At 37.4% G+C, this 25,143-nt stretch overlaps 1 protein-coding gene across 3 annotated transcripts in view; it reads left to right on the top strand.

The window, feature by feature from the left end:
• The window catches only part of AKT3 (AKT serine/threonine kinase 3), a 154,146-nt gene that overhangs the window by 34,629 nt on the left and 94,374 nt on the right, over positions 1-25,143 (top strand). For 2 of the 3 annotated variants that reach the window (XM_068155504.1, XM_068155495.1), the window contains exon 3: positions 24,520-24,615. The exons of the other annotated variant lie outside the window; for it this stretch is intronic. In XM_068155504.1, the coding sequence (XP_068011605.1) occupies positions 24,520-24,615 (96 nt within the window). The remainder of the gene's footprint in view (positions 1-24,519; positions 24,616-25,143) is intronic. 3 annotated transcript variants of the gene reach the window in all.

The raw sequence follows: 25,143 nt of genomic DNA, 5'->3' as shown, positions 1-25,143 counted from the left end.
CTTTGACCAGTGATCACCATAGAGCTCTTGATTTGATGAAAGATTAGATGGTCTTTACATGTGACCCCTTCTATCAGGTATTTAAAATAGGTTCATACATTGTATGAGGCTTACAAAACCTCTTTGAAAGTGGTACTGTGCTTAGGTTGGATGTTGGTGCATTTACTTCTGTTTCAGAGTTTCCTTTCAAGTTTGTGCTAATTTTAAAGAGAAAATGTCAATTTATCATCCTTTTTTTTTTGGGGTGTGTGGGTGTTTGATTTAATTTCTGTCCTTTTTTCCTTCCCCTCTCTTTGCTGTGATGCTGCGATAGACTTGGGAATGGACTTGATCTAGGAGAGTCTTTTCTGGTGTTGTGATCTCCTTGGCTGTTCCTTTTGTACCAGCAGCTTGTAAATGTTGTCATACAGGGAATAATTTTGGAAGTGTTTCCCTCCTTCCCTTTCTCTTGCTTCTAGCAAAATAGAGTAGGAAGCATTCGGCATGTCCATGTTCCTAAATGTTAGCGTGATACAAGTTCCCTGCATATATCCTGAACATTCAGCAGGTAGTCTTCTGTTTTGGAAGACTTGTAGACAGCCTTTTCACTGACATCTCTGTCAGACACCTCATATTTTAGAGCTCAAGCAAGGTAATTCGTAGGACAGCAGTCACACATGATTGTTTGTGGTAGCAGAGTAGTTCACCTTGTTCTGTTTAGCAGTTAGCTATGGACTGACCCTAGTACTTGAGGGCATCTTAAGATAAAATAATCTTACAACCAAGGACAAATCCCTCGGTAAAGGAGGATTCCTCCAGGTTCTACCCTAGTAAACGATGGGAGTTTTCTGTGGTGGATAGGTATTTCTTCAACAAGACAACTACAATAGCAGGAATGTGCATAGCAGATGAAACCCTAATGTGGAGGGTTTTTTGTTTTAGAAAAAAAGGAGACAGTTTTTACCATAAAGCAGTAATTTTTGCCATTCAGTTCACAGCTTCAGTTTTTGGGTATCTACATAAATATTTGGGATTCTAGCTCCCAGCAGGAAGGATTTGTCCCACTAACACTTATTTTTCCTTTTCTAACCTCCTAAGCAGTGACAAAGGAAGATCCAAAATCTGCAGATAGGCCAGTCAGTTTTAAGTTGCTGGTCACAGCTGCCCTGTAAATGGGTGTCTAGGCATGTAGGCAACAGTAAACACTGTTCCTGATAGATGTTTGTTATGATTTTCTGTCTCACTCCTAGCCTTCAGCTTTCTCTGATTTCCACAGTCTGGGACTTCTGACATGATATGTTGGTAAGCACTTAATTTTCAGGATTTGGGTTATTTTGAATATGAGAAATGCTGTGTCAGTACTGTTGGAGATAGAAAGTTTGGTATATTTCCCCTGGGACGTTAGTGTGCCTTACCATGTAGAATTCTACTTAAATTCAGTGCCTTCTATCCTCTTCGGATACAGTTTTGTTGTAACATGGCATTTCACACTCTTTTTGTAGTTTTAGACTTGAATTCCCTACTTATTAAGCAAATTGTGTGTTTTAACATGGTGCTACAAGTGCTCATTAGAGGTGTTTTCCAACAGCTGATGGTTATTTCACCCTTCTTTTTTTTAAACTTCCATTTAAAAATTTTGAGAAAGCTAGCCAGCAGACATTTTTATTTAATTTGTTCTGTGTAAACTAGTCAATTCTTTTCTCATTATTTGTTCTTGCAGCTCTTAAATGCTTAGAAATCTGTTTTCAGTTGCTGCAAGTAGCCTAAAAAGGTTTGGTTTATTCTTACCTGTGGATGTGGTTGAATGCTTTATTTGTAGTGCCAGATACAATGAGCACTCCATAATTGGGTAAAATACGCATTTCCAAATGGGTCAAATGTTTTGGGAATGTGATTCAGCTTTCAGAAACCTCCTTATGAATTGTGAGGTCCCTTGTCCAAGAAGCGTGAAACACAGGAATAGAAGAAACAGGGATGCAAACTTTGCTCATACTTACTTTTAAATTTTCATAAACTTCATTCAAAATGTAATTGTTTTTATTGGATATGAAAGTCCAGGGACCAAGTGGCATTCTTTTCAGCAATCTAGTAGGTGATACAGGTACTTCTCTTTAATATGTGGTTTGATAGTACATTGTGTTTAATAACTTTTCTGGATAAAAAAAACTCTAACCTGAAAATGGCTTGGATAGGATTTTCTTGTACTTTAACATTGCAGATATTTTTTGTTTTTCCCTGTGGTATGTAAGTACATTGATATCAGTGAGGTAGCACTAGTGAGTAAGATGGTGATACTGGAGCAATTTCAAATCCTGGCCTAATGAATTTTAACTTTGTGATAGCAAATTTTTATCTTTCCTGCATTTAGAATACTTTTTAATATGTATGAATTAATCAGTAAATGTATTTATTGAAAGAGTAGCATTTTGCCAGTCCTGTCTATGAAGCAGTGTTTAGTTAAAGTAATATGAGGGATGTGTTTGTGAATTAGTACACTTGCACAAATTAAAAACTGGAAAGTAAATTGTGTTTTCTAATACTCACTAGTTCTGTCATATCTCAAAGGCCTTTGTGGTTTGCTACAAATGTACAGACTATGAATATGGTTCATGTTAAGAGAAATACTTTCATAATTATGCTGTTGTACCTTTCTTGGTGGTTTGTAGCCACTAGATTTGGAAGATTTATTTGAAACCTGACAGAACTCTAGTGATAGGCAGAGATAGGAGGTGATACATAGAATTGCAGCCATCAATGTCTAGGGTGAGGAGAAAGGACTTCTACTTGTGAGTAAAATAATTTTAGTTCACATCAGAAATGCAAATTGTGACTTTCAGTGCGTTAAGAGAGTGTAAGGGAAATGGAATATAACTATTAAGTATTTAATATATCTGTAATAATAAAAATTTACTTGTGAATACACTTAAGTAGATTATTACCAGGATTCAGATAAAGAAATTAGGCTTCTAATACAAGATAGAAATTATGTTTAAGTACCTGAGAGCTCCTGTAGAAATTTGTAGTTCTATGTGAAACTGGGAGCATGTTAATGTTTTACATGTGCAGTGAAATGTTATGTACATAAAAATACAAAAGCCTGTAATAGTTGGATCAAGCTCTATAATGTTACTATGTCATGTAACTGAATGCTTATGTTCTGCAGAAGGTTTTGCCTATACATCTTTGATGTCTGTGTGCTGGGCTTGGTTGAGATGGATTTGAATTACTGCCAGTGCATTGCTCCTGGTCTATTGTAGCCTTCCTTCGTAGAGTGGTAATTTATCCTTAAAATTACAGATTCCGAGCTAGTAGGGCACTGCATTTTAAATATGTAGTTTTAAGGTGAAACATAGTGATAGAAGACTGAAAAAAGGCCTTGACCTTGCAAAAGAGGGTAGACTCTGCCTTCAGATTGGTATTGGCTTCCTTGGGGCTTCTTACAGATGCTTTCTGTGGACAGTGTACCATGTGGATAGAGGAGATATGTAGATCCCTGCATGTCAGCAGAATTTTGCTTGAACTCTGCTTAGGTGAGCTGTGCTGGTGGCTGATCAGAGAACTTTAAAATGAGATGATCACAATAGATCAGGTCTGTCTGTTGTTTCTAACAGTCTTCCATCATTATTCTACCTAAATTAGTAAAATCTTTGTTCAGTAATGCATTTTGTGTTCTCACTCTCTTCCCTCTGTCTCTAGTCATCGGGATGTTGAAACATCAATACTAGAAATTTACATCCCTAAGGGTAGGGCTCCCTGTTTTGCTGAAGATATTGCTTCCTTGCTGAAGGAATTTACTTTTTGCAGAGCCTTCAGTGTTTATATCTTAGAATGTCCTTAAGTGCCTAAATAAGAAGTTAGGGTCTGCCTTCAAACAACATAAAATTACACTTCTTGGGTAGCCTATCCATAAAATTATAAAGCTATGTGAATGTTTATATGCATAATTTTTTAATGTTCAAAATTGAAAAGTATGTTTGTCTGCTTTTCACATAATTTTGAACTCACTGAATGCAGACAAAACTGCAAAAATTTCTTAAAAATGTGAAGACAGTGTTTTACTGCTCACTCACATCTCCAAGGGAATATCACAGTGTACTGATGGTCCATTTTCCCAAAGTACTGTTACTGTAATTCAGCCCACCTTGAGAGCTGGCAATCAATATCTTGATGTGAAACAAACTTCCACAGCAGAAGAGTGCAGGTGCAAAATAGGAGCAGCAAGCATTTTTTTTCAAGCAGCATCAATTGTTTTCTCTGCAATGTGTAGGAGCACCAGAATGTTTTTAGATGAAAAAGATTAAAAAATTATCCATCGCATTTGTGACAGCTTTATATGTTTGGGTTAGTTATTTATCAATTGCAGTATCCATATTGCTATCCTAATTAGGTTTCAGCTTTTCAGAGGGAGGCTGGAAGGCTCTCCTGCAGTTGTGGTGCTGTGGCAGGGTGCATGCAGCACAGCTGCTTTCTGATGTCAGTCGCTATTTCAATGCAATGAAAGTGGGAGAGGAAGAGCATTAAAAAGGCGGTTTTTAAGAAAAAAGTGTCGTCAGTAAGCAAATTATTTTTGTCTGTGTTGTTTTGATTAGGATATGAAATGACAAGTAAAGTCTGATTGCTACAAAAGAAATTACATCTGGAGAGTTTAACTGGGGCAGTTTCAGAAACTTCTTGGTGAAATGTGTCATTTTGCCCCCAGCACTATGGAGATCTCTGGGCTGTCTTTAGCAAAACTTGTCATAATACCCATATTCACCTGGCCTTCAAGAAGGGCAGAATTCTTTCTTCTTAGTACTCTGTGTTTGTTAGGATTTAACAGTGTTCTGTTGAGAAATGCCAGAAGTCTGGATTGCTGTATAAAGTGCTCAGTAGCTATTTGTTGATCAGGGTAAATGTTTTTGGGTTTCTTTCCTTCCTTTGTAGGCATACTTCAGCTATGCTCATAATGGTGTGGAATGTTGTGGGGGTTTTCTTGGGTTTTGTAGATTAGGGTTGAAAGAGGCACAGATAATTACTACTAGTCTTTGTGCTTGAGGAGCTTGGTTTCCAGTGTGAAGTCAAAAATATTTCTTGAGATGTTTCTTATGATGGACTGGTGTTTTCCTTTCAGATACATCCACAGTGGCACATGGGTCTTGTGGGGGAGGGTAAGAAAGGTGAATTCACTAGCATTTGTAGTGAAGGAACTAGGCTTTTCTTTCCAAATGTTTTTTTTAGATTGGAGGGACTCCCTTTTTTCTAACACAGCACATAGGATGAACACTTAAAAGTTAGCAGTCAGCTTAGGCTAAGCACTGCATGCAGATGGTCCAGTTAGATTGGTTTTTGATACTGAGGACAGTGACCTCTAAATCATTTTGGGCTCCAAATGTCTGCTGAGTGGAGTGGGTTGGGGTGGCCTGCAGAGCCCCCAGGAGGTGCCAGTGGATGGGGTGTGGCTCCCTGCAGACTTCTGCCCTGCTGTCAGCTGTGGTCACTTTAGAACTTGTTTCCTGCATTTGTGCATATGTTTGACCTCTCTTATGTGGTGTCTTCTGTTGTCTGATGATTTATCAGCTTCTGGGTATTTTCTCCTGTCCAGCCAGTTACACATTTCTCCCTCCTTTTTACAAATCTTATGGGAATGTATCTGAGATGCCAACTTTTTGTATCAGCTTCTGGTTTTAAAAGTTATAGGGGGAATAAAGTAAGTTGTTATTTGAGCATCTAATTTCCTTGATTTCTGTTGTTAGCTGGGCTTTCTGGCAAAACTGCATTTCCTGCAATTCACCTCATTCGCCTGTTTTGCTCTTGCATTGCGCTGCCTTATGAAACAGATAATTATACTGTAGAAGCTATCTCAAAGAGAAAATTGGAGCGTATGTTGGCTGAACTGTACTTTCCCTGAGACACCACATTACAAAATTTAATGTTTTCTGAATTTTTTCTAGTCAAACATAAAACTTGGATTTTGAGTTAGTTTCCATGTAGAAGACATGTAGAAAAACTACTTGGAATTATAATGTGCGATTAAACAAGTTATGGGTTGGGTGAAAGTAATGGTTTACTGGTTTTAGAGAACTTGTCTTGACAGTACTTCTTTTTCATTGTTGATATATGATTTTTTTCATATTATTTATAGTACAGCTGTACTCAAGAATTTTCACATACGAATTTTTACTTGTATCATAGTATCAGTCAGGGTTGGAAGGGACTACAAGGATCATCTAGCTGCAACCCCCCTGCCATGGGCAGGGACACCCTACACTTTTATGTTGTAAATATTTTGAATATTTATTGAAAAGCCAATTTTGTAACCTCATAGTGTCCCTGTATGTTTGTTGCTACAAAAATTCTGTTTGAAATTATAATTGACCCATTATATTTTGTATACTCAACCATACAGTGTCAAATTTAGTTAGAAATACTGTATAGTGCCACCTTATCCTTTAATATGTGCATTTCCGTAGAAAAAGTGGAGGAAGATGAAATTAAAATTCAACATCCACATCAGATTGTTTCCTGCAATTCCAGCAGACAGAAGTCCTTGTGGAGAATGAAATTTGAAAATTTATAGAGCAAAATGAACTTTCAAAAAATTTTTCATTTTGGGAGTGACTTTTTTAGTTCTTTTTTCCATTCTTTTTCATTTTAAAGTCAGTTGTGGTATCATGCACACAGAGTTAGGGTTTGTTAAGTGTAATTACTTTTTCTTTTCCTCCATATCTTGAAAAGATTGAATTTATTGTCTTAAATTCTGGATTAACTTTAATAGCTTATCTTTGTAACACTTGCAGACAGTCACAGGAATAGCATAGCTATGTTCAGACCAGTTAAAAAATGTATTTCATTTTAGTGTTTCATTGTGTGTGCTCCTGCATGTAAATGCATGGTTAAATTTATATTCTCATAATAAATGGTAGTATCAACAGTGGTTGACATGATAGAAACCTTCCTCTGAGCTTGGAGGAGAAAATAATCACAAATTACTTGTTTTACTTTTTATAGTGACATGTAAATGGTACCTCAAGAAAAATTTGGTCAAACCATTGTTGTTTCACCTTTTTTACAGAAAGTTGTGATTGTTCATTGAACGTTTAGCAGTTAATTCTGCATAGCATTAATAGCTTTATAGAGTTGTTCCTCAAGAAACTCTAAATGTAAGCCTTCAGCTTACATTCCAAAACATTGAATGAATCAATTTTCATCATGCCTGTGTTAATCTTGAACATAATTCTTGCTGGGTTTTTTTGTGAACTTAGGTGGCAGCTGAAAGTTGAGCTCTTCTGTATTCCTTCAGTATATTCAAATCAGCTTAGAGTCCTAATTTGCTCCTGGTCTTTTGTGTGCATGAATCACACTGTGATTTTTATTGGTATTCATTCTCTTCAGGTTACTCCATGTCTAGCTAAGGTAACTTGTAGAATTTTTTTTTTTTTTGGTAGTTGAAAAAGTAATATTAATTTAAACCAATTTTTTTTTATCATCAGCTATGTATGCAAGAAAAGAGAACATCTGCCTTCCAAATGTTAGTCAATGATTGTAATTAAAAGGTGAAATAAAAGCTGAGGCAGGGCCTGAATTTTGAGGCATTTGTAACAGCTAGTAATCTGACTTCTTGCAGACATTTTTGTCAAAGTTGAAAAAGTTAGAGCTAATTAATTTCTTGGGAGACATATGATGAAATTGTAGGTGTGATAACATATTTGAGTAACATATGGTCGTTATGGGGCACCTTTCTAATGATTGAGCACTAAGTTAAATATAGACTTTGCAGTTTTTCACTTCTATTAGTGGTTCTTACTACAATTTAAGCTCTTCTTATTTTTATCGTTGTGCATCAGATAAGATTCATTATACATTTGTAAGAAATTGAAAAAATATGACTGTCATAGTGCTGTGAAATTTATTGAGACAAACAGTCTCTTTTTTTTATAGCCCTCTCATTTAGGTAGCATTCATTTAGATTGTTTACATTTCAACATGTATTTTGTAAAATGTGGAACTGCTGACCGTTTAGGTGTGTGTCCTTGAAAGCAGGAGTGAAAACATTTTTGTAAGATTGGTAGAAAATGCATATTGCTCCCACTATATATTATTTATTGAAACTTTAATAAGGTGTTGTAATTTATCATGTTATGAAAAAGAGGACAGAGGTAGTTTTCAAGTAATTTCTCATTCATATTCTTGGGGGAAGGGGTTTATAGGAAGTAAAGCATGAGAAATGCATGAGAAAACTGCTCCATTTGAGGTGGGAAGGATTAAGCATGTTGAATAGGGCTAAGTATCTATAGATATTCTGAGTTAAGTAGGATTTTTTTTTCAAGTCATGCTTTTATCTGTATTCCAGTATCAAATAAAATGAAAGATATGTGGGGAGTGAAATATTTTTATTGCTATAAATACGGCAGTTAGTTAATTTGGTTCTAAAGGAACTCTGTTGCTCATTGTGTTTTCATTGCTGGAGTTGATGCTGGATTATCACAGAGTCAGAATCAATTTTTGAAGCCTTGGCATACAGCCCCCGGCTACAGAATGAAGAAGTGGCTTAAAGTATTGCAAGAAGCATGGTAATGATCATTACTTGAATGTAGTCATTCTTTTCTTAGAGGAGAGTGAAAAATTTGTGCTGATACTTAGAGAAAGAGAGTGAGAGAATTTTTTTTATACAGTGCTCAGATTGTAATTTCTGGCAGGCTCTTTGGCTAAGGAGAACCAAATGATGTCTACCAATGAAATTGTGTTTTGCTGTTTGTGTTCCTTTGGTTGTGCCTGGCACTTACAATGTGTACTAAGAATTACTCATGAAAATATTTTTAATGGATATAGTACATTTCAGATAGTTTCTCATAGCCTACCTTCCCCCATAAACTGTCCAGCTCATCAAACTGTTCGCTTAAATATTTATAACAGCATGATCACAGATGGAAATAGGTAGAATCAGTTTAAAATCTAGAAGCCTTATGTGGTTTGACAATTGATGATACTGCCTTTTGCTATATTAGAAACACTTCTGTAGCCTTAATTGATAGTTTTGTCTAAATTAACTTTGTGAATGAGTTACTCTTTCAATAGCAGAAAGTGATTGAGTACCTGTGACAATGCAGTAGAAGGATGTAGGTGAGGAGGAGGGCATAAGGCAGTTGTGTTCAATCCTGATAAGCCTGATATGCTGTGTACATCAGACATTTATATATTTTTATTTTAACCTGTTTGCCTGTCAGTGACATTTGTATGTTTTTATTTCAAACTGTTTGCCTACAAATAGATGTGTTTTAATTGTGGAATATTCACATCTGAAATCATCAGCAGTATACTTAATATGGGGAAATCACGATGCCAGGTGTGATGAGGTCAGGACTCCAGCCATTCACATATTTACTTACTTATTGTTAAAAATCACTGAAGCCCGGAAGGGACTAGTGATCAGGGAGGAGAGTGTATGCTAAAAATCTAATTAAAAGTATAAATACTCCCCCCAGCATCTTATGGCACATGAACTCTCACATCTAAGCATTTTTGGATGCTTTCATAGCCATCTGTAGAGGGAGGATCATTGATTATGCATCAGCCAGATAAAAGAGATCTTTCTGATATGTTTCTCTCTTCACCAGATACTATTCTACTGCAAAATACTGTGGTATCTTGATCAAATGATAACCCCAATTATTTTTTTAATGGATAGTAATAAAAGCATGCTATATAGAGAACACAAAGTATATGTTACAATAAAAGGTTGAGTTTCTCTTAGTGATTTCTGATAGCTGTATAAATCATAGGAGGGGAAAAAAGATCTTGATGAATCACACTTAAAATGAGTCACCACCAGACGCCCCCTTCCCACTCCGGGTGTGCATTCCCTGCGCCTTCTCTTCTGAGTTGAAACATTGTAGAAACAATTTTGACAAAACATTGTTTTCTACTTGAAACTTTGAATGTTCAGTTTTAATCTTCCTAAGTTACGAAACTAATGAAAGGGAAAGTATACAAAGTTCGTTGTTACGAGAAACAAATTTGCCATCTGCATTTGTGAGGGAAGATGATAGTGTATTAAGCATGAACATCAGACTAGATAGGCTCTGTAACAGAGTAAGCAGTAGTTTATGAAAAGGCTTGAAAGCAAGATCCTTAAAGCTTAATATGGGAGAAGGACACGATACAGTACAAATTCCTGTTCTGTTGCTTTTCACCTTGTTAGAGGTGTTAGATCACAGCATTTAACAATTTTCCTGATATGAGCTCCATAATGATTTTTTTAAAGAATTCTGAATAGCAGAAAGCTATTACAGAAAGCTAAACTTCTGTTTGCTTACTTAAAAAAATATATTCTTCCAGCTTTCTATATTGAAATAATTCCAAACATTCAGATGTTAAAATATCTCACTTAGCATAGGACATTTCTGATTGTGAACAGATCTGTGTTTGTAATTTTCCTGTGGTTTAGGGTATTTCTTGGGGCTAGGGGTGGAATGTGATAACTGCAAATTTTGTGCTGCATTTTCAAAAAAATTAAGGGAATTCTTATCTTTCAGCTCCTTGCTACCTGTTGAAAAAATACTCAATAGGGAATGGCCCATTTTTTGGTTTGTTGCTACCTCAGCAGGTCAGCGCTGTGAAAGAGACTCATGTAATTTAGATAATATATGAACTGTAGCAATTTCTGTTGTTTTATAGGTCTCAGTTATTTGATACTGAGAGTGAATTTCGGGTTAGGGTTTTTGTTGTGTTGTTTGTTTGTTTTTAATTGTTATTGTTTGTTTGTTCATTTGTGTGGTTTTTTTCCCCCTGAGTAGACCTATAGATACAGAAATGCATGAAGAAATATGGTTTGCCAAAAGTATATCTTTGAAATAAAACAAAAACATAAAGTGTAGGTAAGATAATGTAATGTGCAAAATTCCCTGTCAAATATATACACAAAAAATTAAGACTGTTTAATATGCACGCAAGATAGGCATAAGTAACTATGTATAAAGGCTCTTATATTCAGTATATGTGGCAGAGGATTTGAACAGGCAATATGAAATGGAGTAAAGGCCAACTCCTAAAGGAAATTCTGAGTAGCTTGTTTTTCAGTGACAAGTTTCCATGGTAATGTTTATGTACCTGAATTAGGTCTGTCTAGTCAGCTTTAGTTCTGGAATTTAAAAAAACTTTTTTGAATGCTTCACTTAGTAGCTAACTAAGCAGCCGTTTAAAGGATTTTGCTTTGGATGTGATTTCCTATTTAAAAGCCAATTGAAAATAATTATATCACATGGAGTTATATCATTTCTCAATTTGGGTTAGAACAGACATTTGCACTTGAAATATGTAATTGGTAGCTGTAACAAGGTTTTATTGTAGTAAGAACTAGCTGCTAGAGGGAAATAAAACACTACTTCCAGTGGTTTTCACAGCTGTATGCTGCCAGAAGAATGTAACAACTACGAGTCTCAAGTTTCAGTCTTTTTTGGGACATGTGCTTTCTGGCTGTTCCACTCACATTTATTTTCCATTCTACCTAATCTGTTTACTTTTATATTCATATTATTTTCTTCTGATTGCCCTGCTCTTATTCATTGGCACTTAAACCTTCCAGATCTGTCCCCCTGTTTTCTCTTAGACCAGTCTGAGTCCCAGTTCTTATTCCATGCTCCCAGCTCGTTTCTACAGATATTTTAAATGCATCTCCTAAACTTTCTATACATCCATTTGCCCATTTTGGCCATCTTATACTTTTTATGTCCTCCTGCTTCATTTCCCCATTCAGAATTCCACAATGCATTTGCCACAAACCAAATTTTAACATGTGGACCACTTCTTTAGTCTATATACGACCTGGACATCATTAAAGGTAATACTTGGTGTTAAGGAAAGAGCCTCTCTGCTCTCATTCAGTTGCTAGACACTGTTGTGGAAAATTAATTGTCAGAAAGCAATTGTAGGAAATGACCTGGTGAGTCCTACTGTCAGGGGAGAGAAAATGACCTGCATAATAAGCCAATAAGCCATAATTGGGAAGCCAGACTCAACAAGTTCTATCTTCAGGTGTGAAGTCATATATATGTATATCTAATATTCATCACATCTGGGTGGCTCTTCCTGCAGACATCTGTAACACGAGGTGGATCCTCCCCCTCTACTCTGTCCTAGTGGGACCTCACTTGGGATATTTCATACAGTTCTTGGCTCCCCAGTTCAAGCGGGACAGAGGTCTACTTGACAGAGTCCAGCGGAGGACTACAAGGATGATTATGGGACTGGAGTACATGCCTTATGAGGAGAGGCTGAGACACCTTGGGCTTTTTAGTCTGGAGAAGACTAAGAGGGGATTTAATGTGTGTTTATAAACATGTGTGGGCTGGCTGTCAAGGAAGGGACAGCTTTTTCTCACTTGTGCCCTGTGATAGGACAAGTGGCAACAGATGTAAACTACAGCATAGGAAGTTCCATCTCAACATGAGGAAGAACTTCTTTACTGTAAGCGTCATGGAGCACTGGAACAGGCTCTGCAGAGAGGTAGTGGAGTTTCCTTCTCTGGAAACTTCCAAGACTCATCTGGATGTGTTGCTGTGTGACGTGTGCTAGATTATATGGTCCTACCTGCAAGGGGGTTATAGCACCTGTGTCCAAAGTTTGCAACACTCCGATTCTAATTTTTGGCTTCTGTGTCTGAGCATTTAAAGATGTTCGTGTAGGTGGAGATCAGGATATTTTTATACTGAATAGAAGACTCTTGCCTGGAAATGTTATTCAGGAGAAGCCACTTAGAAACAAATACAAACTATTTAACAGTACCCATCTCCAAATTAGATCTTGTGACAGTGGAAGTCCTGGAACATGTGCATGAGCAAACTCAGCTTAATATTGACTCATTTTGGCTGTATCTACAGAAGTGATGTGTTATGCAGGTTAACAAGGAAGTAAGAATAGCACCAATGCTTGCTCTGACTTATATCCTATCTAAGATAGTAGCTAACATTTACTTCTAGGGAAGTGTATGAAGGTCAGGAAAAGACATTAAGTCCTTATGAAGTTCTTCACACTTGGGTTTCCTCTTCACTAAACTGAACAAGCTTTTGTATAATCACAAGCTTTTGTTCATCACCTCTTAACCATCTTTTACTGGTCATTTATGACTGTATATCACTGCAGCTCTCCACTGATGACCTTGCTTTTCATTGTGAAAACTGACCATTAACTTTGTCTTTTTTTTTTGGCCTGTTTTCTGACCCTGGTTAGTTTTTTTTTGTTATTTTATTTATTTTTATTGAGAGGACCATTCCCATTGGCCTGTGGAAGTGTAGGATTTTTAGATTAAAGATATTGTTCAGTGTTGTTTAAACAGTCTATATCAATTGGATTTTTTTTTTTGTCTGATCTAAATGCTTATGAATTCTTTAAAAAGAACCCTCAGATTTCTGAGATGTAATTTCTTAGAGGCTCTTTTGACAGTTACTTCATAGATATTTGTCTGCCCACTAATTCTGTCCATGAGACAACTTTACACAAATTTGCTGCTTTCAGATGTTAAGAGTTTTGGTTTGTAACTTTTCTGAATTTCCTTTGGAATTAAAATTAGAATTCCTTTAAGCTATATTACAACTGGAAGAGTGCAGAGGAAATCAGAATCGCTTAGGAAAATCTAACTAGGTAGCACTTCTTGAATTATCAATACATGTAAACAAATGCAAAGGCAGACCATGCTTTCACAAAGGCCCAAAATTTGAAGGGAAAGTCAAGACATAAAAAGTTATTTGCTTTGAAGGAGAGCTGCTACCTTTTACGTTGCTTAACTCATTTGTCTCCTACCAGGAAGCAACTTGATAAAGCACTTGATTTGCTGTCCTCTATTAAAAGTTTATAGCCTTTCTTTTCTGGCACATCCACTTGGGTGGAAATCCTAAAAATATGAGCAAACTGGCAAATCTACAGTAATTAAAATTCTTTTAAAGTCAGAGTTGTTTGAGGAGGAGACGCTGAGTGTACACATATGAGCTGCTGTTAAAAGGTTGGAGGTTTTCAAAAAAAGGCAGTGATGATCACTGATGGAGAGTTATGCAATTTTCTTGTAAAGACACACAAGGTATTCTCACCTAATCTCAAAACCTTGTAACAGACCAAGTTGCTGAAACACATCTTTGGACAATCTCTTTTTAGGTACGTAGTGGGGTTTTTTGTCCTCCCCTTCCCTCCTTCCCTTCCCCCCCCCCCCCCAAATCTGAGAGGAACATTGTGCTTATACATATGACGTACATTGTATCAAGAATATGCTCGCTCTTTGCAATTGTTTTTTAAAAATCCTTGAAGTGGACATCTTCACATGGAAAAAAATGTAGCACACTGGCTGAAAATGTAGCATATTGGCTGTTAATGTTCCAGAAATTTGTTCCACAAAAAGTCTCTTAAATTTGTAGGATCAAATGAGTTTGGGGGTTCATTTTAGATACAGTTCTTGAAGTTGTTGCACGTACTGTGCTCAGCACTTGGATGAAGTGAGTAAAATGAGACTGAAGTACAAGAACAGGGCTGAACTAAAATAACAGGATGACACTGAGAAAGAAAAAAGGAGTTTGAGAAAACGTATCTTGTTTCTTTCTTCCTAAAAGAATGAACCCAGATGAAGTTGCCTGTTTAAGGTGGCTTACTTCTGTATGTTCCGCACTGCAAACTGCTACTCTGCTAAATATATAAATATTTATCACAATAGATTATCAAAAATACATAAAATACAGTGGGTTTGGTGGGTTTTGTGGTTTATTTATTTATTTAAGATAAAATGTACTGTAATTGTGAGACTTTGTCAAACCTGCATGGCCTCTGTATTTTAGTCATCACCTGATATTTTGCTGGTTGGCATCCTTTTGAAATGATGTGTTCTGACTGTTGCTGCACAGTGCTGAGCACAATGATTTTGTCTGTTAGCAGATGCGGAGATGTGGCCATGTGTCTAGGGTGTTGTAAGTGATGTCAACATGTAAAATTGTTTCCCTCGCAACCACTGTGATGCTTCATTGATGCTAGGAGAGGAGGCAAAAGAGAGAAATCTAAATGATCAGTGAATGCTATATTATTTTTCTAAGTGAGGTTTTTTTCATACATACTTATATGTATGGCTGTTTTTGATCAGCCAGCAATCAAGTGACTGATGAGATAAATTAGTAGTGCAGTCCTAGTCTAACACGAGAACTCAGTTTTCTGAAAATCGTGGGGAACTCACCCAGAGACAGCTACATAACATAGTTCCCATTTTAGTATTTTTAATGCAGCCTTAAATATACATCTGTGTGTTTAGGAATTTTGTTTTGCCAATTACATAACTGTTACTCCATACCCACTCTCCCTCTTACAGTAATATTCTGAATGAATTACTGTAGTTAAAAAAACAACATAACAAAACAAAAAGGAAAAAAGCAGCTTCCTTCTCAAGATCATATACCAAATTTATATCACCAAAAGTTCTTTTCTTAATGTAGCTATTAAAAAGCAGATTAGCAGCCTTTCTCAGTGGGAAATTCAGCCTCAGTTTACTTGTTTTGGGTTTTTATCAAATTAAAGGCAAACTTTGCATTTTTTTTCATTAATTTTTGTACTGTCAAGTCTAAAATGGAAATGCTTTTAAAAAATCAGTATACAGACTACAGTTTTCCTTCATCTCATCTCTTGCAATTATGTATGGTAAATACCCAGTAACTCAGGTTCTCACTAAGCCATCAAGAAAAGGCTAATTTCACATGTGAAATTTAGTCGTCTTCAGTCTTCATCATGCTGAAAAGCAAGGTATTCTTTCCTTTTGGGGTTAGTGAAAGATGTTCACATGTAAGAATTCAGTGTGTTCAAGCTGCAATTTCCCATGAAAAGAAGTGGAGCTTAAATTTCCAATTGCAATGGAAAGGTGAAAAGCTGGGAATGTAAATTACATGGTTTCTTAGATTAGAAAATCAGTTCATTGTTTTAGCTAAATATTTACAAAAAAGCTTGCATTGCAGACCTCGTAAAGCAAAGTAAGGTTTCACTGTTTGCATGAAAAGCAATAATAAAAAAGAAAGTTAGGTAACATTTTTGTGTAGCTAGCAGATAAAATTTGTCTCTGCCTTCAAAAGTAGAAATGATGTGAAATAATAGGGAAGTTACTGCTTCCTGATTTCTACCAATGTTGATGGTTTATATACCCATTGATGTCTGAGAAACTCTTGTGTAAATGTCAAAAAGAAAAAGATATTATCAAGGTGTTTATGACAAATATGGGCAAATGGTGTTTTTGAGCACTTTTTGGCCTGCTATACTATTTATCATGATTTGCAAAAAAAACCCCATCAAAATTTTAAAGTACATGATACAGGACTTGTTTGAATGGAGACTTGAAGGAAAGCCACACCAGAGTTAGAGTGCATATAGAACCACAGAATGGCTTGATTTGGGAGGGACCTTAAAGATAATCCAGTTCTAACCCCACACTTCCAGGACTGGGACATCCACAATTTCTCTGAGCAACTTGTTCCAGTGTCTCCACCACCCTTACAGTGAAGAACTTCCTTGCATCTAATTTAAAGGATTTGTCCACATCTAATTTAAAGCAATTATCCCATGTGCAGTCATTACGTGCTCTTGTAAAAAGTCCCTCTCCAGCTTTCCTGTAAGCCTCCTTTAAGTACTGCAAGGCTGCAATGAAATCTCCCCATAGCCTTCTCTTCTCCAGGCTAAACAGCAACAACTCTTTCAGCCTGTCCTCAAAGGGAAGGTACTCCAGCCCCCTTATAATTTTCAGAGTCCTTGAACCTGCTTGAACATGTTTATATCCTTCTCATGTTGGGAACCCTAGAGCTGGATGCAGAGAATTCCTTAACCTGCTGGCCATGCTTCTTTTGATGCAGCCCAGAATGTGGTTGGCTTTCTGAGCTGTGAGCACACATTGCCAGCTCATGCTGAGCTTCTTGCCAGTCAACACCCCCAAGTCCTTCTCTGCAGGGTTCCTCTCATTCTCTTCTCTACCCAGCCTGTATTTGTGCATGGGATTGCTCCAACACGTGTGGCAAACTGGCCACGGTCTGTATTTCACTATTAATTCTTGTGCAACTTTGTTAATTGAAATTTGGGTATATACGTTTGATTGATTTTTAAAGTACAAGTTGTTTAGTTTTCATCCCTACCTGTCCACTAGGAGGCTGAATTTCACTGGTGATGCAGAGAATGACAGTAAGACTCTCAGACACAAACAGAAGCAAAACGTGAATAATAATTTTCTTTCTGATTTAAATAGAATACAGTGACAAGTCCACTGTGACAAAGTGCCATGTTGTTGGCTGTGTTTCTCAGTCTCTTAAGCTCACAAAAGTAGCCCAGACAGTTTGCTGACCTCAGATAGACCTTTAAGTCTCTGACTTGTCAGACAAGAGGGCCAGCACTCTTAATTGGCATTCAGATCACAGGCAGCCACTGGGCTCAGTGCATAGCCAAGTACTGCTTTAGGATTTAGACAAAGCCACTCTGGCAAAACATCCCAGTTGTCAGGGTAGCTGGCGTTTTCCTAAAGAACTGTTACATAATGGAGAGACTGAGAAAAGCTTTAGGATGCAAATTTATTTTTTTTTAAAGTAAAAATTGGGAGAAAAAAACCCAAATGGCAGTAATTTGTGAAAAGAAACATATCCCCCCCCAGTGATCTCATTCATTGTTTATCTCTTTCTGTTTAACTTCTCAGGGTCATAAATGTAGTTTGCTGTTTAAAACTGCAGTGATGTAACTCCAAAGATATTTTGTGGAAGAGGGGAAGGGAATTATCTGAAAGTATTTGGGAATCAACACTTAGAGATTTATTAGCATTACTAGAGGTCAGCTATTTGCATTTCTTCTTCTTTGTGCTTAGTGTAATGTAAACTGGGAATTCAGCTATAGAGTGAATGTTTATGTTTGAAACATCCCATGGAACAGAAGTGAACGTTGTGTTTATTGCTACAGCTGCCTCCTCGGGTGAAATCATGATCTAAAGTCTTGCTGGTCCTTGGCCAGATTTACAACCTGCCCCCAAGTGCAGATCCCCTTGCACAATGTGAGGGTTTGATGTTTCCTGGTACTGTTCCTCTTCTGCACTACCAGAATGACATCATCCCTGACACTTCTCTGAAAATTGCTTAGAGACTCTGCCTGCTCTGGGAACAGGATATGAGAGGGGCAACTACTTTACACTGCATTGGGGTTGTGAAAGTGATGACTACAAAGGCTACTTGAAAAGATTTGCTGTACCGCAGTTAGAGTTGCATGGGGGACTGTGATCTCCATCACAGTGCTGTAGCTCTGCCATAGGTATTTTGGCATAAGCAGATTTCATTTAGTCATCCTTAGTTGTAAATGCATTATAGTATTTTAGTGATAATATAGCCCTGCTTAGCTAAGTGCTTTTCAAAGTGGACTTCTTTTAGATATTCGTAGAAGTACTCCTGTCTGACTCCTTTTAAAAACTGTTCCAACCAATAGACATTGCTTATTATTTGTTAAACAATAAACTGGCAGAGTACTTTCATCCAGCCTGCTGTATGTTTTGTATATGTCTTGTAACCCAAGACACTAAATTAGATTTTCTAGCTGCTCTGTAAGCAGTACTTTCCATGTTGCAGCAAGACATAAAAATGAGTGAAATACAGTGAGAGAATAATTTGACGAGTCTGAAGCATTGACACTATTGCAACACTATCAGTAATCATGCCCAAAACATGTTGGGGTTGTCATGACCCAAATTTCCTACAGCTATGACATATTGCCAAAGCAACCTGCCACTAATCCTATTCTTCTAGTTGTATTTCCTTTGGTTTGTTCATGAAGTAGTCCTGCCTTTTTGGCTGGTCTCAAGTAGCCAGGGCTGTATGAGCAAGCTACAGCTTTAGGCAGTCACTCTTGTGTAGGCTTTAGTGCTCTGGAGTGTTTGATTTGAAGACTATATTGTCCATACCAAGTTGTTTCTGACAACCTTTTCAGTTGCTCCTGTGAATTTTTGTTCACTGCCAGTCATTTCTGAAACTGATGATGTCTAACTACCTCCATTAGCTATGCTTTTTAGCTTGCTGTGTCATTCAGTCTGTTAGCTGCTTTGGATCTCCTTCCAGAGCAGCCCTGAGTGTTTCTTTTGCAGCAGATAGGCAGGTACACAACTTCTATGGAGCTTTAATACTGTTATCAAATAATTACCAAATAATGTGTATTTCTTTGCAAATGCTGATAGTGGCCTCCTTTGCATACTTTTACTATCTCATAGCTTTTATTTGGAACTCAGTAAATGGGATACCAGGCTCTAAACTCCTCCTTGTGTTGAAATTCAATGTCATATTTCTCCTAATTAGTTGCATTTGAGTCTCACAAAGAGTCTTAAATAAACAAACAGAAAGCGGATGTGTCTGCATGTAACTTTATGTGTGGTGATGATATGAATGGGTAGTAAACACCCGCATAGCTTTTTTTCTTTTCTGTTTAGCATATAGCTGACTTATTTGACAATGAAATAACGGAACCATATTTATATATCTGCTTGCAGCTGTTTAAGCATTTCACAGCTGTTGGTTCCTCCCTTCCAGCCCCTTCATGTGGTGTCAGTAGAAGTTACTGTTCCCATCTGAAATTCTGTTAGAAATTACTAACTCTGAGACTATTTTACTACAAAGTCAGAAGGGTTGTCTTAAAATGTTTCATATGTGTTCATGTGCTGGGACAGAGAGATTATTATATGCTTAGATTAGCTAAACTAACATCTCTCTCTCTCTAGAAGAAAGGAGAAGAAGGTGCTTTGGATAGGCATTTCAGCTACATTTCTTGGTAGCTGTGTTCGTCTAAGTGAGCAGTGGTTTATGGAATTAAACTGACCCAAAACAAACAAACAAACAAACAACCAAACCAAACAAAATCCCCCTGTACCAGAAAGGGAAGTCTAGCTCCTTGAATTACCTTACTGGAGGTCAAATGGTTGTTGGTGTTGCTATTATGTAGAATTGGCATTTTTTTTCAGGGGCTGAGTGCTACAGTATTATGAAATTTAATTGGGGTTTACAATGTGGAGCTGGGAATACACAAAGATGACTGTAACACAAGTCAACATTCTCTGATTTACAGCAGTTAGTGTATGTTAAAAGGTTAAACTAACTCCCAATCTGGTGTTTCTTCATACTTGAAATACAACCTCTAGATAGAGTCATCTTTATTCTTTTTGATAACTTGCCAGGTTTTTCTGTTTGACAAGAAAAAAATCAACAGAGAAAAACAAATGTCCATGTTGTTGTGGGAATTCCTTGTACAATTGAAACTGCTGGATTCACTAGATACATCTCTGCCATGAGAGCTAAGAGAGAAAATGAGAGCAACTAGTAGTTTGTCATCCCCTGTTTGGACTTCTCCAAGGATGCTGTCTCTCTGCAAGAAGGCCCAAAATAAGCTTTACCTGGAATTTTATAGACAATACAATGCTCACTGCATTTCTATAGGAGGCCTTGTAAGAGTACAGCGTTCTATTAATCTTTTTGGTCATTCTCTTTTGGTCACTTCGGGAATAACTGCTATAAATACAGTTTCTATTACTTTCCTGGACCAACAGAACTGAAACTTTTCATGGAATCACAGAATCAATGAGGTTTGAAAAGACCTCAAAGATCACCAATTCCAACCTGTCACCCAAGACCTCATGATTACTAAACCGTGACACCAAGTGCCACGTCCAGTCCCCTCTTGAACACCTCCAGGGATGGTGACTCCACCACCTCCCTGGGCAGCCCATTCCAATGACGAACGACTCTCTCAGTGAAGAACTTTCTCCTCACCTCAAGCCTAAACTTCACCTGGCGCAGCTTGAGACTGTGTCCTCTTGTTCTGGTGCTGGTTGCCTAGGAGAGGAGACCAACCCCCTTCTGGCTACAACCTTCCTTCAGGTAGTTGTAGACAGCAGTAAGGTCTCCCCTGAGCCTCCTCTTCTCCAGGCTAAACAATCCCAGCTCCTTCAGCCTCTCATCGTAGGGCTTGTGCTCGAGGACTCTCCCCAGCCTCATTGCCCTTCTCTGGACACGTTCGAGAGTCTCAATGTCCTTCTTAAACTGAGGGGCCCAGAACTGGACACAGTACTCAAGGTGTGGCCTCACCAGTCCTGAGTACAGGGGCCCAGTGACTTCCCTGCTCCTGCTGTCCTGACTATTCTTGATGCATGCCAGGATGCCATTGGCCTTCTTGGCCATCTGGTTACAGTGCTGGCTCATGTTCATTTCCAGCTGAGCAGAACATGGTGAGAAGAAAGTAGTGGCTGTTATTAAAAATGTATGTAGCTCTGTAAATTGACTATTGTGGATGTCCACAAAAACAGATGCAAAAGGCATTAGAGGGATCTCAGGTACATTTTGATGTTAGGGGAGGATATTAAATTAACTTGTCAACATGATGCTGTCTCTTAGTCTTGGATTTTTCCTGTGCTGATTATAGATTTTTGTGCCTGTTTCACCCAAGGTAAAAGAGCCTCTTTCAAATGCTTGTAGTCTGTCCTTCTTGTACTGTGTATTTATCATCTTTAGCCCTTCTTCCCAGCTGTGTTCTTACTCACTGGGAAGTCCCAGTGTTTGCCTGTTAAGCTTTTCACTGGAGGAAAAAAAAATCACAGCAGGTGCTGAATATGGAATTATTCAGCTCAGTAGTTAAAATCAGGCAAATCATAAGGTAGAAGCGTTGCATTATAACCATCTATAGGTGACACTGCCAAGCTTATGAAATAGGCACATTAGGGTTTGACTTTGGAGAAAAGGCCAGTGGAACTGTTTGTCTAGAAGTGCATCACTGTGGTGGAGCATTTGCAACTACTGAAAGCCAAGAGCTGTGTATATGCCATGAAAGACTGAGTGAGAATAGAAAGACATTTTAATAAGAATAAAGAATAAAGTAGAGGTACTTTATATTCATTACACAGAAGGAAGCATGTGCATTCTGAGCAAATAAATTTTAGAAGCGCTTACTTGGAGCATACTCAAACAAGTATCTGTGTACAAGCAACTGTTTTTACCACCCATTGTCTGATAAAACTAGAAGTTCTTGTTTTTAAAAATAAATCTTGTTAGTTCCTGGGGATATTTCTGTAAAAAAGGGAAATCCTGAACATCGAAAGCTTACTATTTTTATGTTTTTGACAGTTGTCCTTATTTTCCTATTCACAGTGAGTGTTAGATGAGTGACCTGACATTTGTAGGGCTGTTAAGATGATGTCTGCATTAAACGACTTATAAATGGTGGCACTTTAATCGTGAGTATGAACTTACCACAATACATACTGAACTGGAGAGGATAGTAAGCTTTAAACAGGAGGCTAGAACCCTAGTTTCAGTTGAGTTTACAGATTGCAACCAACACAATGCTGAACAGGTACAGGAAAAAAAAAACAAAGTGTAGGAAAACAGCTAATTATAGTAATTGCAGCTGGTTTCAAAGTACTTCTAACAGTTTGTGCATAATGCTTACTTGAAAGCATCAAATGGGTGCTAGTTGTGAAATAGAACACCTGTTTGTTGTTGAGCATGTGTTTATGCAGATGATTTTTGTTGTCAAAGCACCTTGATGTAGAGTAGTCCTGTTTACATTTACATTCTCCCCAAAGGATTAACAGTGTTCTCTCAATAAATTTGCAGTCTATTCTCCTCTCAAAGGCTGCTGTTTGGAGGGTGGTGTGAACGAGGCAACAAGTGCTTGCTAATCACTTGAATATACATAATTAGCGACAGTCTGGTGCACTGGAGTCTTTGTACAAGCATAACAATACTGATTGGCAGCAACAGATAACAATAGTCGTTGCAAGGTGCTATTTGTTGAATATTTGAACGTGTTTTTCTTTCATATTTGCGGTGGGCATTTTGAGTTAATTATGCTGTTACTCTGGAACACTCTTACTATGTTGCCTTAATACCAGAGTTAAAGATCGGTCATGTGTTCTGTTGTACACAAAGGAATAAGACCTTTAGTAAATTCTTTGCTTCTTTTGAGACTAAGCTGGGTTATTTTTTTCTTCATTCATAATTCTGTGAGACAAAGAGATTTCTTTTTTTTTCCTTCCTCTTTTTATATAAACAAAAGTTAAACTGGAAGGTATGTCTAAAAATTTGGGAGGTGGATGTGTGTGATGGTACTCTTCTTGTATTCTTCAGTTTTATAACTGGCTCTGTGTGACAGATTCAGTATTTTGTCAGTGTTTCCCCCCCCCCCCAATAAAATTTGTGGATGATATAGGCTGTAATGTGATAAATAACACTGAAAATTGTCTGGATTGCTTTTCATGTCTTTGATGTTCAAATGAAATGTGTTTTAGTACTCAAACAAGTAGACTATGAACATCTAGAAAATGAGATGAGTAACTGAAGATTTGGCAAGATTAACTTGTATCAAACTCTTCAAATTTCTTTTTATTGACAAAGTAGCAGTCTGTCCTATACAGAGAGAAGCTTTGAATGCCATATCTTGGATTTAGTCAGCTTCTTATATTCTGTGAATAACACTTTCATAAGGAAACAAGAGACACATAGATTAGATGTATAACTGTGAGATCTGTTTCTGAGAGCAAAACTTTTAGAAAACTCTGCTGCGTAATTATTAAAGTTTTGGTACCATAATGGAAGTAAATATGGAGTAGAATTTTGTTAGGTTTATTATTTGAATTGTTTCCAAAAATGAAAGGGATTTCAGGGGCGCTGGAGGATGGGATTAGAATTCAGAATTGTGTCAGTAACATTGAGAGAGAGTGAGTGAGGAGCTGAAAGCTGTTCACGGGGAGCAATCTAAAATGATCTAAGTTACAAAGAGATGGATGGCGAATGAATGGCTAGGCAAGTATGCCTCAGAAGAATGTCAAGTAACTACCGTGAGCCACAAACTAGATAGATCTCACTGTTGTGAGGGCGGCAAACCACAGGCATGCATAAAAGGTAGTAGAGCCTATAAGATGGATCTTGCCACTCCACTGAGTACTTAGTCTTAGCTGACAACTACCTCCTTCTCTGGGTGCTGCAGTTCAATATTATAAACACCGTGAACAGACATCAATGAGAGTGATCAGAGATTTAGGGAGTGTGACCTATGAGTAAAGGTTGAATGAATTCTAGTTGTTGAGGCTAAGAAAGAGAAGATAAAATGTATTCTATTCTTCATATATACAACAGAGAGGAGAAGAAATTATGGTTTTAAATTGCTGCAAGGCAGTTGGCTTACAAGGTGGGGAAACTTCTTCCAAGTAAGCATGATATAAGAAATAACCGACTGAGTCACAACAGTGACCCATCTAGCCCTAAATTCAGTCTGCTGCAGTGGCAGAGGAGATGTGTTTTGACCTTTTATTCTTTCCTTTCATGCCCCTTTAACTTTTTTGGTATCTAGAACTGTTGTATTAGTGAAGTTAGATGGTATATAACTGTGTAATCCTTCTGGTGTTCTGTTTATGGACCTATTTACCAAATGCCCTCAATTCTGTGGTATTTGGTGAACAGCAGTTTTACACTTACTACTACCTTCATGCTTTTGTTAATCTCAACCTTCTCTCCTCCCAAACTAAAGAGCTGTCTTTTCATCCTCTCTTAAAAACAGGTGATTGCTTCATCCCCTGGATCATTCTTCCCTTCTTTGTATTTTTTCATAATTCCACTACATTCTTTCTGAGATGTGAAGATGAGCCTGCACAGGGTAATGAAGATGTGGGCACAGCAATGTTTTCTGTATCGGCAGAATTACATCCTTTGTTCTCAGTATCCTTTCTGACATGCCCAACATTTTGTCATGTTTTTTTGGCTGCTGCTGTACATGTATACGAACAATTTCATAGAGCTGTCAGTGGTGAATACAGGATTCAAATAAACTACAATTCATGGTTTTAAAGTAAACATAGTATGCCATAGTTCAGATTTTTTGTTTCCTAGGTACATTACCACACATTTACGTACTCTGTGTTCATTTGTCATCTTTCCACACTCAGTTTTGTGAGATTCACCTGTTTCTCCATGCCATAGATGTAGCATTTGAATATCCATTGCAGTGTAATATCATCTGCAAGCTGTGTATTTTTGTGGATCACACCACTATCCAGGAAATTGATGATGTCATGTAAAAATTATGCCAGAATGGATCCCTGGGTGACCTCTTGACTCTCTCTCATGTACTGAAAAGTGACCATTAATCCTTATGTTTTGTTTCCTCTTCCTTACCTAACTTTCA

The sequence above is a fragment of the Melanerpes formicivorus genome, unplaced genomic scaffold, assembly GCF_026170545.1.
Source record: "Melanerpes formicivorus ecotype bairdi unplaced genomic scaffold, bMelFor1.0.p_v2 SCAF_2, whole genome shotgun sequence".
Taxonomy (NCBI): Eukaryota; Metazoa; Chordata; class Aves; order Piciformes; family Picidae; genus Melanerpes; species Melanerpes formicivorus.
The sequence above is the reverse complement of the archived record's forward strand: the minus strand, read 5'-3'. Positions and strand labels throughout refer to the sequence as shown.